This window comes from Etheostoma cragini, chromosome 1, assembly GCF_013103735.1.
Source record: "Etheostoma cragini isolate CJK2018 chromosome 1, CSU_Ecrag_1.0, whole genome shotgun sequence".
Lineage (NCBI taxonomy): Eukaryota > Metazoa > Chordata > Actinopteri > Perciformes > Percidae > Etheostoma > Etheostoma cragini.
Window position 1 is genome coordinate 26195416 of NC_048407.1, and position 22514 is coordinate 26217929.

General features: G+C 38.4%; 1 protein-coding gene across 6 annotated transcripts in view; it reads left to right on the forward strand.

Moving 5' to 3' along the window:
- The window catches only part of LOC117948892 (protein unc-13 homolog C), a 99691-nt gene that overhangs the window by 25193 nt on the left and 51984 nt on the right, over window positions 1-22514 (forward strand). For all 6 annotated transcript variants that reach the window (XM_034878880.1, XM_034878839.1, XM_034878844.1 and 3 more), the window contains 8 exons: window positions 1584-1803; window positions 2709-2936; window positions 7974-8115; window positions 11137-11306; window positions 14131-14246; window positions 14505-14668; window positions 20725-20881; window positions 21324-21392. In XM_034878880.1, the coding sequence (XP_034734771.1) occupies window positions 1584-1803; window positions 2709-2936; window positions 7974-8115; window positions 11137-11306; window positions 14131-14246; window positions 14505-14668; window positions 20725-20881; window positions 21324-21392 (1266 nt within the window). The remainder of the gene's footprint in view (window positions 1-1583; window positions 1804-2708; window positions 2937-7973; window positions 8116-11136; window positions 11307-14130; window positions 14247-14504; window positions 14669-20724; window positions 20882-21323; window positions 21393-22514) is intronic.

Genomic DNA, 22514 nt, shown 5'->3' on the forward strand with positions numbered 1-22514 from the left:
TAGTGTGACATGTAGGGTCAGGAGAGAGAGGGAGGGGAATTGAAACAGCCGGAAATAGACTTTGTTAATAATTTAGACAATAGTAAAATACTACTTCTGCAGTGGTCACAGAAATCCAGAACTTATTATTATACATTATACATGATTTGGTCTAGGTTGTGTGTAAGTTGTGGGCATCACATTACAGACAACTGTTTCATGTCATCGTTCCCAGATTAAAAGAAAAGTCTCTGTCTCTATCTGTGTTTCATTAAAGGTCCTCCGGGGTTCAGCTGCTTCTTTGTAGCATCAACAAGGGTTTACAATTTTAGATGGCCTTGTTGTCCTGTCATCTGGTGTCATTTAATCATCTGTGTGTGTGTGTGTGTGTGTGTGTGTGTGTGTGTGTGTGTGTGTGTGTGTGTGTGTGTGTGTGTGTGTGTGTGTGTGTGTGTGTGTGTGTGTGTGTGTGTCTGTGTCTGTGTCTGTGTCTGTGTGTGTGTGTGTATTTGTGTCCTTAAGTGTATTCGAGTGAGCACTGCAGCCTTCGTGGTAAAGTGCAGAGCTGCTGTTCAGGTGTTAAAGCACATTGTCAACACACAGGGGGCTGGCAGTAGATGGAGGGGTGCAGGAGAAGGGGTGAGGAGGGGAGCACGGTAGAAGTGGAGAGCAAGTACCTCTCTGAGATTTATTTAACCACCATACATCTTCTTCTCTATCCTCTGTCACTTTCTCTCTCGCTTGCTCTCTCTCTTTCTTTCTTTCTCTCTCTCTCTCTCTCTCTCTCTCTTTCTCTCTCTGTCTCAATCTGGATATTGCTCACTTTTAAAAACCTTATTTACAGCATCCATTGATTCTGCCTTCAAGAATTGGCAAGTCCCGGCCCGTTTTTCAGTCCTTGTGGATGGCAGGGCTGCTGCAGTAAAGCATTCAATTTGAAGAGGCTTCTGTTATACAGCAATCAGACTGGACAGGCCTCTAGTAGACTTTAGTATTTGGTCTGTGGCAGCTTTAGTCAGTAAACCACTCATTGTGAACAAAGCCTGTGGGCTAAGGATGCTGTTAATCTGAGTTTAATGAGATATAAGACTTACTCTTATACGGCTGACCTCTCCATTGATGATAAGATCATCAGAAAAGGATCAACAAAGCCTCCTACATGTTATCTCTTGGAATCATGTCATCAGGTAGATCACTTTCTCTGACAAATGAAGTTGAAGAATGCATCAGTACTGATGCATCATAGCTTGAGCCAATGTATATAATTGCCAAGATTACTTTAATGCAGATGTTTATTGTAATTTTTATGCAGCTTAGACTGAAGATGAATTTCAATTAAGGCCCCCGAAGCTGTTTCATGAAACTTCTAAATCTTTTCTAAAACTTTGTGTGATCATCTCAGGCTGTTGTGGTCCCTCATCAGGTGCAAAAGTAATCCTCTTTTTTTAGCAATGATCTCAAAATGTACAGTATTGAACAATAAAGCAATTTAAGTACAAAGTTGTTTTTGTTAACTTATGAAGTTGCTATTTTCTCTAGCTCATGGTGCCATGTGTCAGCCATGCCTCTTCTCTTTCTTGCATCCTCATATTTTACTTTTTCAGAAACTACATGTCTTCAAGAAGACTCTCCAAGCCTTGATCTACCCGATTTCATCCACAACACCCCATAACTTTGAGGTGTGGACGGCAACTGCACCCACCTACTGCCATGAGTGTGAGGGGCTGCTGTGGGGCATCGCTCGTCAGGGCATGCGCTGCTCAGAGTGTGGCGTTAAATGCCACGAGAAGTGCCAGGATCTGCTCAATGCAGATTGTTTACAAAGTAAGGAAGTACATTCCTCCCATAATGCTTTGATTACCAATTTACAAATACTTGAAACCCATAGGCATGTGCTCATAAACATGTATTTGTGTGTGTGTGTGTGTGATAGAAAGTGTGAGTGAGTGTGAGAGAGAGGGTGAGAGAGGGATGGTGAGAGGGTGGAGTATACGAATGACAACACTATTCTGTAAGTCCTACACGTGACTGCTGATATGGTGATTTGTGTAATACATATTACATATCCTCTTGCGCTTATTACTACAAGTGACATGGTGCATTTAAACTGCTCACTGACACACATTCCAGTGTACAATCAGCTTTCTCAATCAGGCACACTCTTGTTGTAACGGTGTAGTCAAATAGGAACACTGTGACATGCAAGCTTCAGGATGATGCTCACGGCAATCCTCACCCACTCTGTGGATTAGCTACACCCGGGCCATTATAAAACTCAATGTTTTATAATAGCATAACAATGTTTTATAGTTCACACTGCACTTCATCTTTATCACATTTCAATCTGAACTCATGAACACACTGTAGATAAATGATAGTGTGATCAGATAACCGCCTTCGTGTCTTACAGACACACATTCAGTATCAAACAATATTAATGTGTGAATTTGTAATTTCCTATTCTTCACACGCTCACACAGTCAGAGTCATATTGGCACAAATTACATAGGTTTCTATATGGTGTATTGTACAATCTTGCAGTATTTTTGAGAAAATAAAGTTATCTAACCTTATTTATTAAAAAAAAAAAAAAAAGACAGAGAAAAGGGAGATACATATGAAAGATACCCACTGTACTACGATTATATCACCAGTTTTTCTCCCAATTCTTGGTTATTAAATATGCAGACTACTGAGCCAAAACACTGTAACTTTTGGCTTGTTTTTAGGGGCAGTGGAGAAGAGCTCCAAGCATGGCGCAGAGGACAAAACCCAGAATATCATTATGGCTATGAAGGAGCGCATGAAGATAAGGGAGAAGAACACTCCTGAAGTATTTGAGGTGATCCAGGAGATGTTCCACATTTCCAAAGAAGACTTCACCAGCCATCTGAAAACAGCCAAGCAGGCTGTTCTGGATGGGACCTCCAAGTGGTCTGCCAAAATCACCATCACAGGTTAGTGTGTCTAACTAAAATAATCAGTCAGTTATGACATGAAGATTTATTCGCTCTCATTTACACATTAACCATCAATCAGCTGAATAGTTATAAATGCTTTTAACTAGTAATGTCCTGATATTGCTGCATCCAATACCAAATCAAAAAAACTGCCATTACAAGTCAAGCTGATCTCAAATGACAAACATTGTTATTTTAATTAGTGTTTACTTGTTATTAAACTTAACATGTTGGTCATTAAACCTCTGACACTAAACCACAATGAGCAATGCATATTTCATTAGAAAAAAGATATAAAAATTGAATGGGTATTTTGGGGAAAAATAATTTGCTGATAATGCGGTGAAGGTTTTTAATGGATCACTGCTTTGCAGACTATAATTGGTTATTTTTCTTTTCATGTAGAGACTTTGAAACCCCAATATTTATTTACTATTTACTCTACTCGACTCATGTACCTAAACATCAATTTTGAATAGGAGCTCAGTCTGTGACATGCAGTTCTGAGGAAGACAAAATACAAGTTGAGCAGTGGGGAAGCTTATCAGGTTGTGACAATGCTTTCCCAATGTTCAAGGGTGGCAAAGTAAAAACAAAGCATCCTTCTAAGAGGCAGTAATTAAGAGGCATATTATAGAGATGACTTATTATACTGGAAGAGTACTTGCTGCAGCTGACAGATCATATTTTTTTAGAGGTCACCAGCATGCTGATTTGTACGGTGTACTTTGGAAATGAACCCCCCACAGCTACACCTCAAGCTCTTTCAGAGAGGCCCATTGAAATGGCATGCCCCTGAGTGCAGTTTGACTACACAGGACTTTACAGCACATTCAGAAGGAAAATTACTTGTTTTTTACTTCATTATATATTTATCTCTTTTTTTTAGGGCAGTACTAGCTTTTTGGGTTACGTGTTGGTTAGGTGCATTCATTCAGATTGAACAGATAATGCTGGTGTGTTCTTCCTTTTCTTACCTAACCTCTGTTGTTTTTGTTTACCATCCCTCTTATGGAAAGGGAATAGATCTAATTTCAGTCTAATTTCCGTCACTATTTTTCACACCTTGTTTGATTACATAACCTCTGTTTATCCCTAATTCTAAAAAACGTGAACCTATAAAAGAATCACCATCTTTGACATTAAAATGCTCTTCTTTCATTGAAATACTTAATTTACATACACATCACTTAACCTTTGGATTTCTTTTTTTAATTCTAATTTAACTGGCAGAATGAAGGCCAGGAAGTTAGCTTTGTAACCTTAACCCCGGACTCCAATCCATCTCTATGGTAACTGTGGCAGGCCCTGCTCATTTATTGCTCACCTTGCAATTCTTGCAGTGTCAATATACTGGAGAGAAATAGAAACTGAGAGGGAGGGAGAAAAAATGAGAGGGGCCAGAAATGGAATAGCTATAGGAATAGCAAGAAGTAGGGCTGTAAGAGAGGAATAGAAGCAGAAAACAAGAGAGAGAGGACAAAGGGGGAGTTTGTGTGAGAGACATTGAAAATATCCAGGGTTGCCAGGGTCAATTTCCCAGGGGCTCGTTTAATGTCCTATTTTAAAATGTAGTTATTGAGTTGTTGTTTATTTGTCATTCATTAGATGAATATTGACCGGCATTGACTCTGTAGCCCTCTCACAGTGACCATGAGATATTCTGTTTCTGGCTAATGTGGGCACATTACGAGGTCTGTCAGTGAATATAAACCTTGATCAGACATTCTTATAATAAGCTAATTAAAAAATCTGCTTCTGTACCTGCAAATGCCCTAATCAAATAATTCTCGAACAAACATGCATTAAGGTGCAACATGCAATTAGTATATTACTGTATATGGTAGATACTGCTTTTCTAACAGGCAGTCATGTAAACTTGGTTTCAATACTTTCAACATTATTTTCAGCTTTGAATTTTAATCAGCAGATTCAGTACGGATTGAAATGCTGTTAAACACTGAACTCTCTTCCCAGTTTACTCTATTTAGGGACTGTTCGGTGTTAATGGAATGGACCGCCGGAGTAAAACAGGCGAGGGTTGTGTCTGTTGATGGCAGAGTCATGCTTTCTTTTTTTTGTCTATGGGTAGGGTCCTCCAACTTTTACATTCACAAAAACAGCTAAATTTCAAACTGGCTTGTTTGGTGCATATTTGTCCATGTAGCTCTCAGTCTCGACCCACATTGCTAGCAGATGGGGTCATCCCTGTTTAGTCAGCCAGAGATTGTGTGATTCCACAAACTGAATAAATCTCGCCCACACATATAAACACAAAACTGCTTTGCTAGTTCCATCGTGTTGTAACTAAGACATCTGCTAAAAAAATAATTGTATTCATTATCAGGATTTCCATACTCTTTAGTTCAAAAACAGAAAAAACACCAAGGTACGAAAACATAGCGGACCAGATGCAAGCTTTTATTTAAAAAAAGCGAAGAACATGCCAGAAGGTTTCCACGGTGCAGCTATACCCAATTTAAATATCTTTTTTTGGTGCTTAGTTGAATGGTCTCAATGTTTTATTGTTTTACCAAAAAGGTGGAGTGTGATGTGTAAGATGAGAAAGCAGGGGTTAAATCCTGTATGTCATGGTTAAATAAAAGCAATCCTACCTGTCCTTTTCTGCCAAGCGCAAAACAGAACAGAAAGCATCTATACATTCTTTGGGAGGGTCATGCATTTGGTTCCCAATCATTTTGGAGGGTCATAGAAAAATGTGTTAATGGCAAAGGGAGGGTTAAATCTTTTTTGACTGAAGACCCAAAAACTCCTCCGGTATCCCCTTACATTAATAAAGAACAGTCCTAATGGCTGAGGAATGCATAAAATGAGGCCAAACTTGAAGGCGGGGCAAAAGCCCAGAGGGGAGGGACAATTGTGGGGACAAATGTGCATACGTTTTGACAAATTTCCGCTCAAGTGGATTCAATGCTGTTGGGTGATCTAAAAAGCACTTTGTTCAAATCATACTGTACTGACTCCTCTATATGTATTCTGCTGTCTTGGACCCCTTTTTTATTGCAAGAGGCATTTCCTTTTCAGTACTCATTGAGCAAGTGGGCCATGGCACTCTGAGCCTCCATCCGTCCCACCAACACTTGTCAGCATTGAGCTGAGGGATATATGTGTACCCTGAATTATTTAGACTGTCACTTATGCATAATTAATGCCCCAGTGTCCTTTTCCCTTTATGGCGCTGTGGAATACTATTGTCTCTCCTTCTCTGCACCTTCCTGTGTGATTCTGAATCTATCTTGAGCAGTGGGCAAACACACAGGGATCAGGGCTTAAAGTGAAAAAAATCCTGACCCTGAAACAGTTTTTTGGGGGGGGTCCCACGGTGTAGTGTTTGATACGCACTCATTAAAGTTTATTTGGCAAAACAAACTGGTAAACAGCCAAGACAGTTAAAGTCCTTTAAATAATAAAATTCATCATTTTTAAGAAGTACAAAGTGTTGGATACATTTTTACTTCTTCCAACCATATATTTAATCAAGAGTCAATGTAGATTTTTATATTGCAATAATACCAGAATCTTACATTGAATCATTGTGAAAACAAAACTTTCTAGATGTTGTGTTGTCAGTTTGGCCAGGTTATCATCGTAAAAGCAAATTAAGACATTCATGATTTTGTCCATGTTGACATTAGTTTTATGCAAATTTATTGAAAACTTTGTTTAGCTTTTCATATAGCCAGACGTCCAAACTCTGGGACAAGGCCGTTATGTTTAAATAACCATGCTGATTCCAAACAGACAGCTTTGTCAAGGCTGTTTGGGCTGTAGATACATTTTGAATTTGAAAAAATCGTGTTCTGCAATGAACATACACACACGTATTGTTTTTATCACAAACCCGTTCGGTCATCAAAGTCGCAGCGGTAGCGGTAGCCGTCGATGCCGGTAACATACTCGTTTGACAGAGTGCACGGAATGAAGCTTTGTGACTAGCATCTAATGACTAGCAAGTACTTTCTTACTGCTGCTGCCGTACAGTGAGTATCTTCCTTGAAAATACACTGCAGCCGGGTGCTCAACTTGAGGCACCAGATGCTAAACGGCTTACCGTCTCCACCCATTTCCTCTTGTCCTCTATTCATGCTCAGTGCTATTTGTTTTTAACTCCTTTTTCAACTAAAGTTGTATCTACATTATTTTAGCCGCGTTACCACGGGGACCACATACCGCACTCTCACTTTTTGGCAAAGTAAGACAAAGTGACTTTATACTCGCTTCATTGGTAAGTGGAAGTTTGAGGATTGGTTAAACCTAGCGCATCAACAAAAAAAATCCCATGTGGCCTTTTCAATTAATTTATTTTTCTAAAATAGTCATACCCCAGAAATCCGGCACCAGGGCCTTGTACTTTAAGCTCTACGTTAGTTAGAGTTGCATTCCTCTCATATGATTGGCAGGTGAAATCAATTGACTCGAAAGTTCCCAAATGTATTTATTTATTTTTCCTCACGGCCGCTCGTTGGAGAGCCAACAGTGTGCTGGGATACTAAGCACTGAGAGATGAACTCTACATATTGCCTGGATGTTGGAATAGATATATTATAGACATACTTAACACTTCAAATAAACACAAAAATATGAATAATGGTTGCTGTCAATGAACCAAAGAGCTGTTTAGTTGCCTCAGCTTTTGGCAAGTGCACAACGTTGTTGTTGGCAGTGGAGGCAGTAACAATGCCTTGATTCTTGACGCTATAGAATCAAATAAATAAAATAAATGACTAGTAACCACTAAAATAAAATATATAGAGGTTAATTCATGACTGGAGTTGAGAGAATGCGGTAAAACCTCACCCACCAGACCAATGCTTCCTGTTTTTAACTTCCAAAATAATGTACGCCAGAAAATTGAGGGAATTTCTTATAAAAGATATCAGTAATGTTGTAATTAAGTTTAGGATGACTAAGCGTCCGTCTATAAAATCAAAAATCTAAAACCTTAAGTGGTCAGATATGTTGCTTGTGGTACATGTAACTCTTCACTCTTTTCCAACCCTGTCTTGTCTCCAGTCATGAGTGCACAGGGCTTGCAGGCCAAGGATAAAACTGGCTCCAGCGATCCTTACGTCACCGTGCAGGTGGGCAAGACCAAACGCAGGACAAAGACCATCTTCGGAAACCTCAACCCAGTCTGGGATGAGAAATTCTACTTGTGAGTGCTCTCTATTAATCTGACCTCTGTCAAACCAGATAATTCCCACTAAGATTACGAATAATCTGTTCAAGGGAATGTTAAGGGATTAGTGAATACGTAAAATTAAAATGACTAACGTAATAGCTTGGCAAAAAAATCAGTTTTGACATGTTACTCATGAGCTACACTGCAGAGATTTTTGAGGCGCAGACAGCTAATCACGTCTTTACTATGGCATCCATCAGTGTAGACAACACAGGTCTCAACCCTGTTGTTTCCATAACATAAAAAATTATTTAGCAATTTACTGCTTTAGTAGAGCTTGGCTTCTCAATCGGGATGAGCTATCTATAGTGCTGTGTTAACCAGGCTACTTACCTTGGTCCATATAGGTATTTATTTAATCTAATTTAATTTATACTATTTATTGATCCCTAGTGGGGAAATTACAGTAACAACAGAAATATCAACACTCAACACAACATTTAACTTTGCCACAATCCTATCCAAACAAAAAAAGATGTTTTTGTTTTATGGAAATGTACTGTCTCTGTATATCTGTTGTGAACTGCTTCAAACAAGAAAATGATGTTTAGGAACACAACTCAAAGAGTCACAGCCAAATAAAGACCAAAACCGATGGATAGGTTTATATTATGTCGAACACACAATGAAAGTCAGACCAGTTCAGCAAATATAGAAGAGAGAAACACGGGCTGCAGTTAGGTAGTTACACCACTCACGTAATGCATACTTGATGTTTGCAAAAAAAACTACCTACGGCTGCAACAACGAATCAATGTTATAGTTAAAAATCAATTAATAAATTTTTTGGCCACGGTCTTCATCATCGGTTTGTTGGCTCTCAAATTGTAAGTTACACGCTGCGGGCACTGCGCCTGCACACATTGCTTTGCACTGCACAGTCTCATATGATGATGCTCTCGAGGTCCTGTAGTAGCTGTTAAAATGGATATAGCTAATGGCTGTAATTAACAATGTGTTCTATTAAAAAATCTATGGTATCATCTTTTGATACATCCAAGGGATACAGTATATGGATGAATGGATGTATGCTGTAAAACCTGTAACGTGTATGTAACGTCAACAGCATTTCCCAAACAGTAGCTAGCAACATTGCTACAGACATAGTGATTACATCGCCTTGGTTCTCTCAAAACTTGCATTGTTTATTGCAATAAGCATTACTAATTAATACATACCAAAGTGAAGCGTTATAATGAACATTGTAGTTGACTTTTGATGTCATGACCATCTTTATACAATATATCTGTTCACGAAACTGCCGGCTAATCTTAGTAGCTTGCGCTAGCTAGCTAGTAGCACAACATAATCTCCTTAGTTGTCTAAATACATCTATCGTTTATTCAGATAAGAATTTAAACGATCAGGAACAACAAAACCAATGTTTTTTAGTGTATATTTTAGACTATATTTCAGAATGGAACGGCGAGTTCATGAGTTTGCCACGTATACCGTGGATGTATTAAGAGAACAAACTACTTGTAAGAGACACGAGAAAGAAGCTAATGAACGCGGATGTTGCTACCGGTTGCTACAACAACACAAACAAACTGTTGCTAGTCGGCATATCCATTGTGATGTCATGTGCCAGTCAATGCAGAATATCTAAACGTAAAACACAGTGTTTTCTTTTTTATTATTTATAAATGTATTATTATTTTAACAGCTCAGGTCCGTTTAAGCATGGTAAGAAATGCCAGTTTTTTTACTACTGAAAAATGATACACGAACATTGCGTTGTGTTATTTTTCTTGTGTTTGAAACAACATGTAGTTTTTTTAATACGATTATGGAAATACAATTTTTTTTATCTGATTGATTTATTATTCGAGGAAATAATCAACCAATTAATCCATTACCAACACAATTGTTTCTTGCAGCCCTACAACTACTGCTCTTTATAGCAAAGGGATTCACTACATTGCCTACTGTCACCAAGCAAACTTCAGTTTCAGATATTGGATACCAAAACAAAGCACTAACACCAGGTGATACTGTACAGGGTTTTCTAGCAGTGTTTAAGTTGTTCCTAGACAGCCTGATAGGAACCATTTATTTCTTCCTGTCATTTATTGCTGTGTGAGATGGTTGAGATCAATATCACAACATTAATAGGGTATAGTTTATTAATATTAATAATAATAACAATAATAATACGTAAAAGATATTACAGTACTAATTTGTATGTACTGAGATTTTCTGTATGTGTGTACTTGTGTGTGCATGTCCTATGCCAGTCAAAGACGAGGCTTTGCACCTGAAATGAGATGGCGGCTGTAAAACTCTTTTCCGTTACTACAGGGATGTAGATTAATAGAGTGATACATTACTGTGTGCTAGTGGAGCAGCAGCAGCCAGTGCTTCCCCCGGAACAGGATTAGTTAAAAACCATTGCAGATACTGTTTCTCTGGCTGTAGCACCCAAGATGTCATTAAAAAGAGAATGTAATCTGTCGGTTTTAATTCCAGACCCGAATTGTCCGACCCCATCGAAAGCTAAGTGCCTTGGCCACCTCTGTTTTATTTATTTATTTAGCAGAGTCATTATTCTGAAACATCTGTCAGTTGCACTGATGCAAAGAGGACCAAAGAGACGGACATAAAGCTTTTACAAATAAACAATAATAATTATTGCTACTGTATGACTATTAAACAGTTGTTCTTGTGAAACATTCAACACTTCTCTGATGATATTGGCCTGCATTGGGAGTAAAACTATAGAGATGCAGAGTAAAGGTCATGCGATGTCTTGGGGTAATTCTTCCTTCCAGGTACACACCTTCTCTCATTTGAATCCAAGCAAGAATTGTTCTCCATACGTTACTTAGAAAAGGGTCAGGGAGGTTTTTGAACTTGTATTTATACTTGAATTGATTGTTGTTCTGCTCCAATGACAACCTCAACCTGATAAGCTGTCACTGAATATGTCGTGGCTGTTATTGTTCATGTTGTTGAGATTGTTGTGACCTGGCATAATCATCTTCCAAATTGCAGTGAATGTCACAATGCCACTGACCGCATCAAGGTGCGTGTGTGGGATGAGGACGATGACATCAAATCACGGGTGAAGCAGCATTTCAAGCGTGAGTCAGACGATTTCCTGGGCCAGACCATCATCGAGGTTCGCACTCTCAGTGGAGAGATGGACGTTTGGTACAATCTAGGTATGTTACCCATTTGATATTAATATTAATTAACTCTAAATAACAGTGGAAGTTATCATAGCACTTATCTAGCTAAAATGTTTTCTTTAGATTTTTTGTAAAGAAAAAAATAACTTGTTGCTATTTTACAAAAAGTAGATAAACCTCTCAAATATCTAATGTCTGCATGCAAGCACCAACACGAGCTTTATTTAAATAAAAAGTCTCAGGGCTCTATTTCACGGCATGTAGCGCATGGCGCAGGTGCGTTTAGGGCGTGTCAAAATCCACTTTTGCTACATTGACGGCAGAAAAAAGGGTCTGCGCGCCAGGAGCATTGTTCAAAAGGGTTGTCCTTTGTGTAAGTTAATTCAAAGGTGTGGTTGGGCGTAACATGCAATAAACCAATCAGCGTGTCATTTCCCATTCCCTGTAACAGCCATGCGCGTTTGTACCTATGTGCATTTTACTAATTTGTTGGTAAAATAACAATGAAATGCTGCGCTATTGACTTTAGACCATGTTTTGGTTGGTCAGTGATAGCAAAATGCCAAGAATTCATCTAAACACACAATCCTGCACGGGAAATTGACAACTGCATTGGTCTTAAACTAGCAAAGACACTTGCGTTGGGCTTTGTGCTGTGCTGTCTCGGGTGCAAGATGGGGCCCTTAGCCTAAGATTGGCAAAACTATATAGCAGCCATACAATGGCAACCAGTTGGAATGTTTCTGGAACACTGTATCCATTCCTTCTACCGTTGCTGCTTAAAGTCCCTTTTTATGATTATGACACATAATGATTTCATAAATATATACAATGGACATATACATTTAAACTCTTCACATCTTTCTCTACACATTTCTGTTGTACTGTAGCCATTAAACAGAATATGAAGATATATGTATGGTCCAGTAAAGTGTGGTCCAATTGAGATCCCCATTAGCATCCATGTACCAAGAAGCCACAGAGACCTGCGGTTCAGTTTGGGTACTGATGCTGTTATCCACAGTCTTTAACGGTTTCAGCTCTCTTACATCACTGTTTTTTATGTTGCATGAGGTTGAATGGCAGCATAATGGGAACGCCCACTTCTGTTCAAGTGTTTTGACTGGTGGATGCTGTCTTTGTTTGCCTCTCAAGCTAAAAGGAAGCAATTTGTGGTAATTTTGACCCCTGGCCACTGCTGCTGCTCTGTGCCTTTTTAAATGTCCACAATAAATGTTTAAACAGGCATTTGCTGTTGTGGGTGTCCACCCATCCAGCTGCTCTTCTCGTTAAGCCTCTTCAGCTCCTCTTCAATCTGTGCTTATGTGTTTAAAGTACTAGTCTCTGTCACTTTGTCACGTTATTATTTTTCTCTTGTCTGTCTCTTGACCCACTGACTAAAATTTTCAGTCATTTGATACTGTTGATATGAATTGTATATGAGAGCGCAGAGGGAGGCTATGTAAAGTTAACTTACTAATTTAAATGTGTATGCCTGCGTCTCTATGTCTTTGTGCGTGTGTCTGTGTGTGGCTTTACGTGAGCAAGCAAGCAACACCGTGCATATGCATTCACTATACATCAGTGTTTCTCAAATGGGGGTACGTGTACTTCTAGGGGTACTTTGGAGGACTGCTGGAGGTACGGGAGATGTTTACAAAAATGCTTAATAGTTACAAGGCTGTTGTACAGAACATTGTTCCTCTTTATGTAGACTTGTTTTTTCCTATGAAAAATGTGACATTTGTGTTGGACCTATTCTTGCCTTCCTTCCTTCTACTTTTTACTATTTTATTTTTTAATTTCTACTGAATTTTCCTGCTTCTTTTTTTTAAAGTTATGTCAGTGTGTTTGAAGATATTGATACTATTTTCGACCTTTTCTTTACTTACTTCCTTACTTATTGCTACCATATTTTTCCAAGGATTTGTCTTTTTTACAGTTTTGTCTCCTTGTCTCATCAGCATTTAAATGTTTTTTTCAGTTACAAGGCTGCTGTTTAGTAAATCTATCACTGAAAGTGCTGTACTGTTTGTCTTTATATTGGTCAGGGGGTACTTTGCTTACGGAAACAATTCAAAAGGGGTACAAAGTTTGAGAAGCTCTGCTGTACAGTTTGCAGGTTAATATTTGCAACACAAAATAAACTTCATTCCTCCAAACTTGTGGCCCACCGAAGCCAGCTACAAATGCAAGGGTTATGTCATACATTAAAACTTTATTGCTGGGTGTGTGATGACATTCATGTTTTACAAAACATGATATCATGCTATTAATGTTAATTGCCTTTAATGTTGTGTGTGTTATTTGATGTCATTAATGTCTTTTGTTTTTCATTTTTAGTGTTTTGTATGTCACTCTGTTATGGTGTGTTCAAGGACAGCCATACCAAGGTGGACAATGCTGTTGTTTATTGAAATACAGTCTTCCACTGACTGGTAATCCATCCTATGTGCTGGAGCATTTCTCCATTTAACTGTATGGAACAAAACCTTTAGAAAAATAATAATTTGAATTGGTCTCTCACAAAATCTCAACATTTTGAATGCCAAACTAGTGATGTACAATTTAGAAAGCTGTGCAGAGACAGAACAAGAGATTGACAGTCGTAGCAGGTCTTCTTAGTGCATAGCAACTGTTTTGTATTGGGGTAAAGAAAACAGAGAGGCTACTGTTTGTTTTAGAATAGATATTGTGGATATTAAAAAGCAAGCAAAAACGTTACTTTAATTTAATAGTTAATGTGGATTTAGGGAGGCGCATGTTGGCTAACTTTCCTAAGATGTGGCTTGTAATTGGTATTTACTTTTCAGTTAATTTCCAGTTATGTCTAACACGGTGTTGTTGTGTGTTACAGATAAAAGGACTGACAAGTCTGCGGTATCTGGTGCCATCAGACTCAAGATCAGCGTGGAGATGAAAGGGGAGGAGAATGTGGTTCCGCCTCACGGCCAGTACACATGTTTACATGAGGTAACCATCATTATGTGATTCAGAAGAAAAACTTTTTGTATTTTTTGTGATTAGACCGGAGGGCAACCTAACAGGATATCTCAACAATCAATACTTAAAGCTTTGTAAAAAAAAAGAAAAAAAAAAAAGAAAAAAGATTTGTCCAACTTTGATAAGGTTCTTCATTTGTTGGTGTACACCATCTCTTTTATTACTTGTTGTAACACTGTGCTACATCACCGTAACCTGTTCTGTGTTATCTCCCATCCCCCTTTACAGAACCTATTCCACTACCTGACCGAGGTGAAGAACAGCGGGGTGGTGAAGATCCCGCAGGTGAAAGGGGACGAGGCGTGGAAGGTCTACTTTGACGACGTGTCCCAGGAGATAGTGGATGAGTTTGCCATGAGATACGGAGTGGAGTCCATCTATCAGGCTATGACGTGAGTACCACCCTGATCTATGGCCTTTTACCTCACCAATCTGTCATTGTCTTATACGGCAGAGTGGAGCACAGAAGGAGATAGAGAAGTAGAGCAGAAAGAGAAGAGGAGTAGTAAAGATGTCTTCTCAGCAGAATCAGAGCTTCAGAGGACTATTGAGCTCCTAAGTTTGATTGATTAATTGGTCTCCTGGAAAAACTCCCAACCTGCCTGGGTCACATTGATCATGGACACACAAACAGTCTTGTTTCCCTCTTTCTCTGATCCTCTGTGACCTTTTCCGTCCATAAATATCTCTTTCCCACACACATGCAAAGACCCACCACATGAAACATTAAAATCATTAAATATGAATCAAGGTCATGCAATGACATGTCACTTTGTGCAGTGTTGATGTAATGGTTACCACTGCAGAAGTCTGTCTCATGTATCTAAACTTACATGTATCTGTCTTCCAATGCACTTGTGGCCACTAGTTTTGTGTCTCTATACAGACATTAATATTAGACATTTATTGCCAGATTTACTAAGTCCTGTGCACTTAACTTCAGATGCAGTGTTTCCCATATATACTATTTTTATGAGGCCCATTGAAATAGATTTGCCCTCATCCAAAAGGATTGTGATTACTTTTTTCTTTCAAAACACGTTCAGAATATTGCTTTTACAATTTTGGACCACTGTTCAACACCAGACAAAGAGGATATGCGTTGTGGCTGTGTGGTCATTACACTTGAGCTTCAAACTGACTAACTAATTAGGTCATGAACTACAGAAACAACACTCTTTGAAGAGTCATTTTTAAAAATTGGTTGCGGTTACTTGGAAGTCATTGGAGACATCAGACATAATCCACACCATCCATGTACTCTGTTCTGAGCTTCTATCAGGGTAATTCATCTTACTTTCAATGCTTTTTACAAGTTATGTATGGATTGGTGTGGCAGTCAGGTGATGTGGAAAGGAGGAATAGTCCAAGGTCATCTGGTGGATAGAAGGAAAATGCCCTATGGAAAAGAGCAGGTGGCTGGAGAGGAGGGACAGAGAGACAGACTGTGACACATAGGGCTGGGCAATATATTGATAGTCCATCAATATTGTGATTTAAGACTAAATATCATCTTAGATTTTGGATATAGTAATATGGCATAAATGTTATCTTTTCCATGTTGTAAAGGCTGTATTAGAGTAAAATTATGTAATTGTTTTAACTTACCAGACAGTTATTATATACGCATTATGGATTATTATACAGTGTATTGAAAATCTCATTGTGAAAATATGTTACAATATTGTCATAATTGACATTGAGGTATTTGGTCAAGAATATCTTTGACATGGAGTCACGTTATCGGCTCGACAGCGATGGCAGCTTAAGGTAAAACTCCTGGCCCAACCTTGTCAAATAGTTGCGTTATATGGTGCCCAACGCGGCAATACCGATGCCATTTCAGAGGCATTACTGGATATACAGAAAAGCTACATCGAACCATGTTTTTCTCAGATCCAGTCTCAAATTCAACAGGTGGGGATCAACAACAACAAAAACCTAACTGCTATCCATGCTCAGCTAGCATCTCTAACTGCAAGCCTTGGCTCTGTCAGAGCTGACGTGGACAATCTAAAAACTACCGTGGAAAGCAACTCAAGTATTCATGATAGCCATGGCCACACTTTTTAAGAGATGGAGGTGAAGCTAGCAGATATGTAGGACAAAAATCTTTGGGTTGAAAGGGGGGCTGGAAAGCGCAAATGCTATTTAATATCTCACGCTCCCAGTCTGAGTGTTTCCCAAAATTGGCAGATGTTCAGTATGAGATTACGAGAGCCCACTGAGTTTACAGTGATAGCCCAAAGAAGAACACTATTACTATTTCCATGTTGATGTTCAACGTCCTTTGCTACACAACCAGGCAGACAATTCTACAAACTGCGCAGAAATCTCCGCCAATTCCATGGTACAATTGCATCCTCCTCAGCAAGCTCAGAAACAACAGGAGTGGCCATTCTTGTCAAACTGAATCTTCCACTTAAAGTTTTAGTTTAGTGTTACTCCCAATTGCATTATCTGACCATAAAGGGGTTCTCTGCGTCACCACCCTAGACTGTCTATCTCAACGTGCTCTAGATGAGAAATTAATCTTACATCACTCAGTTTACAGCAGAATTCCAGATATTTGCAGACATTAATGTTGCCTCTGTAGAAACCCCCAGGATATTGTGAGACGTGATAAAAGGTTTTATTAGGAGCATTACCATACTATTGTGCTATAATGCGCGTAAAGCTAGTTCCTTGAAATTACCACATTAGACTCATTTTTGAAAACTAATTTAGCTTTAGCTTTAGAACAATCAAAATAAATAACATTCTGAAACCGAAATTTTAATTTCTATCGAGACAATGCTAATACTTTCAGGGTGCTAGACCTAGTCATCTACTTGCGTGCATGAGATTAAGGTCCTAAAGAATGAAACATTTATTAACAGTGAGCAAATATCAATAAAAGAGGATTGATCCCTGGTCGGATCTTCTGGTTGTTTTAAGGACATTTCACATCCTGCAACAGATCTGCCATCAGACTGCTGGTTGTTGCCATTATGCCAACTAGAGCTGGTTTTAATACATCTGTATAACACAGGGAGGAAGGTTTGCTAGGGATTGGGGACCATTTCCTTTTGTCTGCTTTAAATATATTTAAAGCATTTCTTGATTTATTAATACATTTATATCATCTAGTATTTTTTAATTTTTTTTTGTATGCATTTATTTACTCCTACATTTGTTTTATTTTTTTCCTGTATTTATTTAAACATTTATTGATGAATTTATTTATGTATTTATCCTGTCCTCCATACAGGTGTATAGTCCAGGATGTAGGTTAATGCAAAGTGTGGTGAATAGGGTTGGGGGGGTTAAGAGTCAATGTAAGTGTGCGTCCAGAGCCTTGTTAATCAGGCGGACTGCAGGTATTGGTCGGGATGGACAACCTCCTGCCAGAGGTGAGGGGTTCATTGTTTGCGCATTCCCTTTATTTGCATTTTATTAATTCAGTGAGTAATAAGTTAATGAGTGTTTGCATCATCACTATATCGTGATTTTAGTTTGAGTTGCTGTTTAAAAATCTCAAATTGCATCACCAAGCTGCACCTTTTAAGTCCTTCTTCCTTTTCAGAATAGACTTGTGCAGTCCCAGTAGCTGATTATGTAATTAGTTGCTGCCTCTGTAAATCTGATTCTAATTACACACAGATTGTGTTGGCAAATTGAATGAAAGGCGCAGCTCACATTTGTCTTTCATGTCCAGAAATGTGGCCACATGCATCATTGAGATGAAGCAACACTTAGAAATTGCGTTGCTTTTATGGTCTTGATTTAATTTGGGTTTCAATTCTGCCCTGGAAAGTTTGATGTTGCTGTTTCTATGATTCTTCATCATTCCTCATTAACAGACAATGGCTCTATATAAGTAAGGAGGCGACTGCTACAATAAAAAATCATATGTAGCGTTGTATGTATAGACTGTTGTGGCAGGATATTGTAGCATATGAGGGATTGTATAGTTATTTAAGTGCAGACAAGTGAAGCAGTACGTGGCGTATTGCCAGCTTTCTCAGATTGAGGCAATGCTTCAGGCTTGAACCTTGTTTAAGCTTGGCATTTCTTATATCAGCGCTTATTATGCTTCATCAGAAATTTATGAATGGCCCTACCTTTCTATTTTCTTCATCTTAGAGTCTGGACTCCCAGTCACTCCTGATATGATGGCTGCATAAATCACAGCAGCTCAGAGAATATCCCTCACATGCTCCACACAACAACTGCTAACAAACCCCTCACTTACGTACATTTTTCTTCATCTCACTCATCACCACTCCCTACCTCCATCACTTCCCACCCTCCTGTTTCACATCATCTTTTTCTAATTTCTCCCAGCCATCTAAAACCGTAAAATGATATGTTAGTGTATGTCTCATCCGCCGATAAAAACCAAGGCAGGGTAACACGAGAAGAAGCAACGTCTTCCTCTTGAAAATTGGCTCAGGAGATCCAGCTCTAAAAGCACCATGGGAATTCAGCGGATGCCATCACCACTCTCTTTGCATCACTCTCTTTGCTCTCCTAACCCCAAGTGCTACTGGGTCATTTGGAGGCTGAAAGCAAAGTAATTAAATAGACCCTTTCGATGAGAACATGTTTGTATTTCTATTTGTGAGTGTGTGCGCATATGCGTGTGTGTGCGCAGGCAGAACTCAGTAGTGGGGAGTAAATCTGTAAACATTACTCCCCATAATGCAGTGGCTTTTCTAGCACGTTGGCATTATGATTCAACACCTCACTGTGAATTGATGAATAAAAATATTTTTGAAAAAAACAACATGGTGATTACACAAATGTCTAAGGCTTCACGATATACGGAACAACTCTAATTGCGATTCACCATATTGGAGGGAATGATCATTTTTGAATTATTCTTCTTAGTTTCATTGAAAAATAGATTAAAAAAAAAAAAAGATTATAGTTAGATTTTTTTTTGCGAGAATGTGTACCAAACAAATATTTGTATCCTTAGTTTGTAGAATATGATTTGTAAGTTGTATTGTCTCTGCAGCACTACAATACATAATCCTGGATGGTTTGACACATAACCTTTTAAATACTGCGCCCTTAATTCTTCTTTTTCTATTTAAAAGCCACATTATGTTGAATGTAGGCTAAAGAAAATTTGAGTTTTGTTGACACAAAACTCAGCAGATGATAGTTCAATCAGTTTTTTCATAAATATCAGATTGAGCATTAAACAAATGCTAAATGTATAAAGCCCAGCTGGCTTTAAGCTCTCAGGTATGTTTACTGTAAAAAGCATCCAATTCATCCAGATGTTTAGTTGCAATGGGTCATGCCAGAGGCTGATAAAGAAGCCTTTGAGTATATTTTTGTCTGCTACATTAAAGTAAACCTACAGATTATTGCGCACATACATTTTTTATGTGTGGTATTGAATGTGGGGTGTGGGAGGCATTCCAGAAGGCTTGTAAAGCAGCAATATAAAGCGTTAAAAGGAGCATAGGCTCTTCACTGAGGCAGAGATCCCTGCTCAAACCAGGCCTCTCAGCCTCCAGCACCTAATTTGTGTGCAGGAAAACACAGAGAAAGATCATCGCAAATCTGAAGTGGTAAAAGATGCGTCTGTCTCATCGTGAGTAGTTTAAAGTTCCGGGAGTAAGGTGCCGGAGACAGAAAAACAAGATTTAACTAAACAGAAGATGGTTTGCAACAGTAAAAGGTCCTTGCTTCCCTCCCCTAGTAAATATGACTTGTGTCATTTTAGTCATATTATATTTCATGACATATGTGGATTCACCTCAGTGGAAAACACTTACGGCACTTTGTTACAGAAACAAAAAAGTTGAATGGTACACAGTAAAATGTAAATTTCTCTGTTCTGTTCCCCTGGATATGATTACACCTTAGCCCCCACAAGACCTCTTGATTTACTACCAAATGTATTTGCTCCATCTATAACTTGGTAGCTGTGAGTGTGATTTATGTCATTTGCTATATGTAGTCATTAAAGACACTTTTACTACATGAACAGAGCAGTTAACTACCTATGCACTAACTCTTCTACCAGGAGTAATTGTTTGGAACATAAAAAATTAGCTCACTCTTCAGTAGTCTGAAGGTGAAAATAAGGAAGAAATACTATACTGCAATATTCTGCTCACTTTTATTTTTTTTATTGTGGTGACTGTAAAGCAATGGATAGAAGCAAGGTATTGTATAATTTTAGAGCTATATATTTAAAGGGAAATATTTCTTAATTTTTTATAACTATGTTCTCTTTTAGCGCTGTTTAACTTTGCAGATGTTTAGGATTGCTGAAGAGCATGGCATGATCATTTTCATCATGTCTGGAATTGAGTCGTTGATGTGGGGCCTCCAACCGTCTCAATTTCTTTCATGTGATTGTCTATCGATTCTTGTTGCCCCAAAAATGGCTACAGCACTGCTCTTAATGCTATGTAGAGTAATAGATGTTTCTTCTCTTCTGTAGGCACTTCTCCTGTCTGTCCGCCAAATACATGTGTCCCGGTGTGCCAGCAGTGATGAGCAACCTGCTTGCTAATATCAATGCCTACTTCGCCCACACCACCACCACCACCACAACCACTGCCTCCGCTTCTGACCGATTTGCTGCGTCTAACTTTGGTGTAAGTGCACCTATTATTGTGTTTGAGTCTGACATCTGCAAACATTACACCAGTAATGTATAATATATAAAGGAAAAATGTGTGTTCTATGGTCTCCAGCTAGTCTTAAGTCCCATCAATTAATGTCTTATAGTCTGATATGGAAGCCTACTTTTTTTTTTACATTTAGCTACAGTTATTTGTTTAAAGCAAGTTGTGTACTTGAAACAAACTTTTGAGGTTTCCAGTGCTTTCTGATTCAACTTTTATTAAGCTAATTTTGTAAGGTTTCACATAATATTTCCAGGCAGTAAGCTGAGTCTGTAGCTACACCTCTAAATTTTGTTCCAGGAAGTAAAAATGAATCACTGCAGGCATAGCAATGCTAACGTCCCCTAAGTGTAATAAATAGCTTTTAGTGTGGTGACGCTGATCTGAATTGTGAAATCTTTCATCCTGACAGAGGGAGAAATTTGTCAAATTACTGGACCAGCTGCATAACTCACTGAGGATCGACCTCTCTAAATATCGAGTAAGTATAAACTTTGCATTTACTGTGTTTAACTGAAATCATGTTTGTCTCTGTGACTTTCTTCACTTCAAAATAAGTATCACTTTTAAAGTTTGCTGTTAAAATGTATTCTAAGTCCACATTAATAATAGTTAACAAGTTTTAACTGGATATTGTGTCTCTAATTTAAACACTGTAGGTACAATGCTCCATTTCTGTAAAAATACAGGTTGCCATTTAGTATGTTTATTATTTGCATCCTCTAAAACTGATTGTACTTGGACAACAGTGTTGCCATCTAAGGTACCTGCCACCTGGTTGATTCAAGGTTAATTTAATTGTTTATTTACACGGTGTGCTTAATATATCTGGCTTGGAGCAGCATTCCTTTTACACTTTGTTGTTGATGCTAAATGTGGGCCAGTTGCCCTCCAAATGTGGTTAACAACTGAATTCTCTTCTTTTTTGGACACAGTTCGATGTGTATGTTCTGCATAGGTGTATAAGGCAAGGTAAATGTTATTCTAGATGTGAGTTATGGCAGTTTTTAATGTCACATGTGCTGCACTCATGTCCACATAGTATTAACAACATATAGTACATGGCTTAAAGATGACTTTGTGGTTTTTAGATTTGTTAAGAAGTGTAAAATGAAAGCAGACATTATACATAGATACGTATAAACACAGACAGATCTCATGTCATGAATCAGATTTAATTAATAGAATGATAAATTACTATTAAGTGTGTTCGCAGTTTTCAGCAGACTGTAGCCAGTGGTGTAGCCAGGTACATAAATATCAATAATCACCCTACGGTGTCGAGGGGTCCATCAGCAGCTCAAGAAATAGTGGTCGTTATGGACCAATAAAAAGACTCTGTCGTTGGGTGTCTACCATTCTGTCTGCCGTGGTGCTTCATGGATTGAGTGGTAATGGATTTAGGGTATTGGACTGCTTGTAAACATCAACAACAGAGTTGGTAATGTTGAAAAGCTTGCAATATTTAAAAGTAGCATATCCATGGGTTTGAATATTAAAAAGCTTGTAGCTTTGTATCATCATCTGTACATACAGTGGGTACGGAAAGTATTCAGACCCCTTTAAATTTTTCACTCTTTGTTTCATTGCAGCCTTTTTCCAA